Source organism: Sinocyclocheilus anshuiensis, unplaced genomic scaffold (assembly GCF_001515605.1).
Source record: "Sinocyclocheilus anshuiensis isolate Anshui unplaced genomic scaffold, SAMN03320099.WGS_v1.1 scaffold1652, whole genome shotgun sequence".
Taxonomy (NCBI): domain Eukaryota; kingdom Metazoa; phylum Chordata; class Actinopteri; order Cypriniformes; family Cyprinidae; genus Sinocyclocheilus; species Sinocyclocheilus anshuiensis.
Genome location: NW_015555796.1, coordinates 102,694 through 106,627, shown reverse-complemented (window position 1 = coordinate 106,627; position 3,934 = coordinate 102,694). Strand labels below are relative to the sequence as shown.

The following is a 3,934-nucleotide window of genomic DNA, read 5'->3' as shown; positions in this document are numbered from 1 at the left end:
TTTGGATTTGAGACTTTAGTCTTTGCAACTTTACAGATCTTCTTTATGTACCAAGAGCTTTTAACACTTCAAAGAGAAAGGAAAAATTTGAATCGCATCATATGACCACTTTAATAGGTAGCCAGTGCAGAGACTGTAAAATTGGGGTAATATGATCATATTTTCTTGACCTGGTATGGACTCTAGCCGCTGCATTTTGGACTACCTGTAGCTTGTTTATTGAAGATGCAGGACAACCACCTAGCAGTACATTACAATAGTCCAGTCTAGAGGTCATGAATGCATGAACTAGCTTTTCTGCATCAGAAACAGGTAACATGTTTCGTAACTTGGCAATGTTTCTAAGATGGAAGAATGCTGTTTTTGTAACATGGGAAATACGATTTTCAAAAGACAAGTTATCATGCGTTGGTGTGGACCCTAATATGATTATCGTTAGAGTTATCTTTATAGTACTCATTCTTGGTGTCAACAGGCGTTTAGTGGACCTTATGTCAAAAGTTGTAACTTACACTCAGCTGGTACAACTAGCTCTAGCCTCCTCCAAATGCTGTTTTCATTGACATTGTTGTTCTCTTCCTGACATGTATTAAAATGGGAAAACTTGTTAAATGTAATGTTTACTTTTTAATCCATCTTTCTCCTTAGGCATCGCAACTGAAAGATCAAGGTAACAAGGCGTTGAGCGCAGGAAATGTGGATGAGGCGGTTAGGTGCTACACTGAGGCCCTGACATTAGACCCTTCCAATCACGTCCTCTTCAGCAACCGGTCTGCCGCCTATGCCAAGAAGGGCGATTATGACAATGCCCTGAAAGATGCCTGCCAAACCATAAAGATTAAGCCGGACTGGGGCAAGGTGAGTTGTTATTGCTGTTAGTGTCACTTAGGGGTGGGAGATCCTCCCAAAATATTATATCATGATCTTATCTCACAATTGCGATTCTCAATCTGAATCGCGATCTTCCCAATTTTGAGATGTACTATTGAGAATATCCAGACTGGAACAAGCCTATGCCTTATCTATTTGAAGAGTTTAAAACACAGTATTGCATTAAACAACAGTGTCCTTTGCAGTTAATGTGCTTTTAGTTTAGAAAGTTTAAAGTTTAGAAGAGGGGAAAGCACACCAATTTAAGGACATAAAAGATTGTAGATCGTAGATGTCTTCAAGGTTGATCACAATATAAAATTGTCAGATCGCCCACCCCTAGTGTCGTTCTTTCCCTGATCTCCTTCTGTTGCCATTTCTACTTTAGTTTTAATCTTCAATTTTCATCTTTTATTAAGGGCTACTCAAGAAAAGCAGCTGCTTTGGAGTTTCTTGGGCGACTAGAGGATGCCAAAGCGACCTATCAGGAGGGGATATGCCAAGAGCCATCCAATCAGCAGCTCAAGGAGGGACTTCAGAACATTGAAGCGCGCTTGGCAGGTAAGGAATGTCTCCTCCTTTTAACCATGATTTTGGAAGAATTTCCACAAAGCAAAACATTTGATACGAAACCAACGGATCTTTTCACATCAAGAGTAGAGTGTTATGTTGTATACACCTTATCTTACAAAATGGATTTTGGATTTTTGTCTTGTTCAAGGCAAAATATTCACTCTCAGTGTGAAGCCTAAGAGCACATATCAGTTTGAAATTAATGTACTTTAAGCCTCTTTGGGTGAAAAATACCTAGTAGTTTTCCTGGTTGCTTGTATCTAGTGCCTATTTTTATTATGATATGAATTTTTAATATACCGCAATTCCGGTGTATGTCGCTTAAACAACGTTTGGAACGCGACGTGGCGCGACGGGGTCCCTTTTCACTGTGCTGAGGGCACAGCTGTATTACTAAGCGGGACGGTGAAGATGGACACCCCTCTACAATGCGAGTAAATCACTCGCATATGCAACTAAATCTTCACTTTGGGCAACTAAATGATGTCTAATATTAACCTTGGTTGGAGTTGGAGGCTTAGTATAAGTTTATCACGGACATGTTCACTCACCGAACACATTGACAGAGCGCTTCTGAGTCTCATTATCTGTCAAGCGATCTGTGCTATTTTCAGTTCATCTCAATGGATGTGCAGCGCATTTGACGTACTGTAAACTCTAGTGTAACGGCGCACACCTCACCGTCGCTTTGTCTCACACACAAGCAAAGAAAGAGGCAGCAAGAGAGTCTTACATAACATGCAGAATTGACACGCTACATGTAAACGATATTCTTTGTTGTATTTTCCTGTCAAAATAACGGAGTTCCTTTGGAATTCTTCAGCTTTTAAGAATTGCCGGGTTGTCTAGTAGTGGGTGGAAATAATGCGCAATCGGCCAGAAATCACCAGCACCAGTCATAAGATCAGTTAAAATGACAATTTTTGAAGTCAATCTACTGCAGTATTTCCTCTCTCAATCAGTAGAAAATGTGGTTAACACCATGCATGAAAAAAAAAAATACCGTCATATACTGTGAAACCAAGACAATTTTGAAAAATACCGTGATACAAATTTTTGTTCATACCACCCAGCACTACTTGTACCTTTTTCTTAAAATTAAAAGATTCTTTGTAGTGTCAGTGGAGGAACATGGTGAGAAACTGAAAGATTTAATGTGATAACTGATGATTTCATGTTCTTTTCAGAGCGAAAGATGATGAACCCATTTTCCATTCCCAACTTGTATGAAAAGCTGGAGGGTGACCATCGAACCAGAGCGCTCCTGTCTGACCCCAGCTACAGGGAGCTGCTGGAGCAGCTCAGGAACAAGCCCTCAGAGCTTGGCACGTAAGTGTTCTGTATGCCTTCTGCCTTTCGGTTTCTATTTGTGTCTTTCTTTGCATAATGTATAGTCGGCTTGTCATTATCACATAATAATCCGCGACACTACGCAATGGTTTGCTGATATTTGGCATTTCTTAGTGGTGTCAACCAATAACTATCTGACTTTTTTGACAGCACTGAGAATGCAGTGCCCGAGCACAGATGCACAGAAGCTTCTATTTTTTTCAGAAGTTTACAGTCTTTGTTAAATCCCTCTTTAAAAAAAAAAAAAAACTATAATATGTAGGGATAGACCAATACCACTTTTTCAGAAGAAGCTCAATGCTGATACTTATTATTTTTGGTACTTGCCTATACCGAGTACCAGTACCTGTATTTTCATGCCAATTTTTCACAATTTTTAAAAATACGGGGTACAGAAACTAAAAGAATATGAATAATGTTAGATAGCTTAGTTCATTTAGCAAATAAATATTTCCTTCAGTTATTTTCACACTTATGCCCATTAAAATGTATTGTTTAAGCTTGTTACTTTCACTGTTCATTTTATTGCTCTGTCGTATTTCATCTTTAATTTTAAAAGCATATCAGAGCTGCTCCATTGCAGCGGCTCAGCACTGTAATCACAAGACATTTTCTTTTAACAATGCAGGAAGGTTATACATAAATCTAATTGGGGTGGGCGATATAGCCTCAAAATTATATCACGATATTTCAAGAATATTTGCGATAACGATATTTATGACGATATAAAAAAAAGAACATGGAACGTTTTATTGATTGCAGCTGGCAGGCAGCAGCATTTATTAGTGCAAACAAAATGAAGGGCATTTTCCTTTTCCAATGAGCTACTGTCATGGCAGACTACCTAATTTGAAGTGTAAATCTATTGTCATAAGGTGGCAGCAGCAGCTGTGTGTTCGACTTGAAGCAGACCAATCGGTGTATGACATCAAAATACCGCGAGAGTAACTTACCCCTTATTTACACTGCACGCGTGGCGCGTTACGGCTTCAACACGGCCACTCTAGTCAATGCTTGTGTTTACATCAGTGGAGCCGCGGCACATTTCTGAATTTTCTCTCTGCGCTGCTTCGCTAAAGATATGCGCCTCGCCTATTTTTGAAGGTAAGAGTGTGCGCTCGAATATGCTCTGGAACCGCTC

The 3,934-nt window shown here is 39.6% G+C and overlaps 1 protein-coding gene across 1 annotated transcript in view; it reads left to right on the top strand.

Moving 5' to 3' along the window:
- The first annotated feature begins 491 nt into the window (after positions 1–491).
- The window catches only part of LOC107674894 (stress-induced-phosphoprotein 1-like), a 25,623-nt gene continuing 22,180 nt past the window's right edge, over positions 492–3,934 (top strand). Inside the window, exons 1-4 of the mRNA XM_016469037.1 lie at positions 492–521; positions 649–858; positions 1,290–1,431; positions 2,631–2,772. Coding sequence (XP_016324523.1) covers positions 492–521; positions 649–858; positions 1,290–1,431; positions 2,631–2,772 — 524 coding nt within the window. The remainder of the gene's footprint in view (positions 522–648; positions 859–1,289; positions 1,432–2,630; positions 2,773–3,934) is intronic.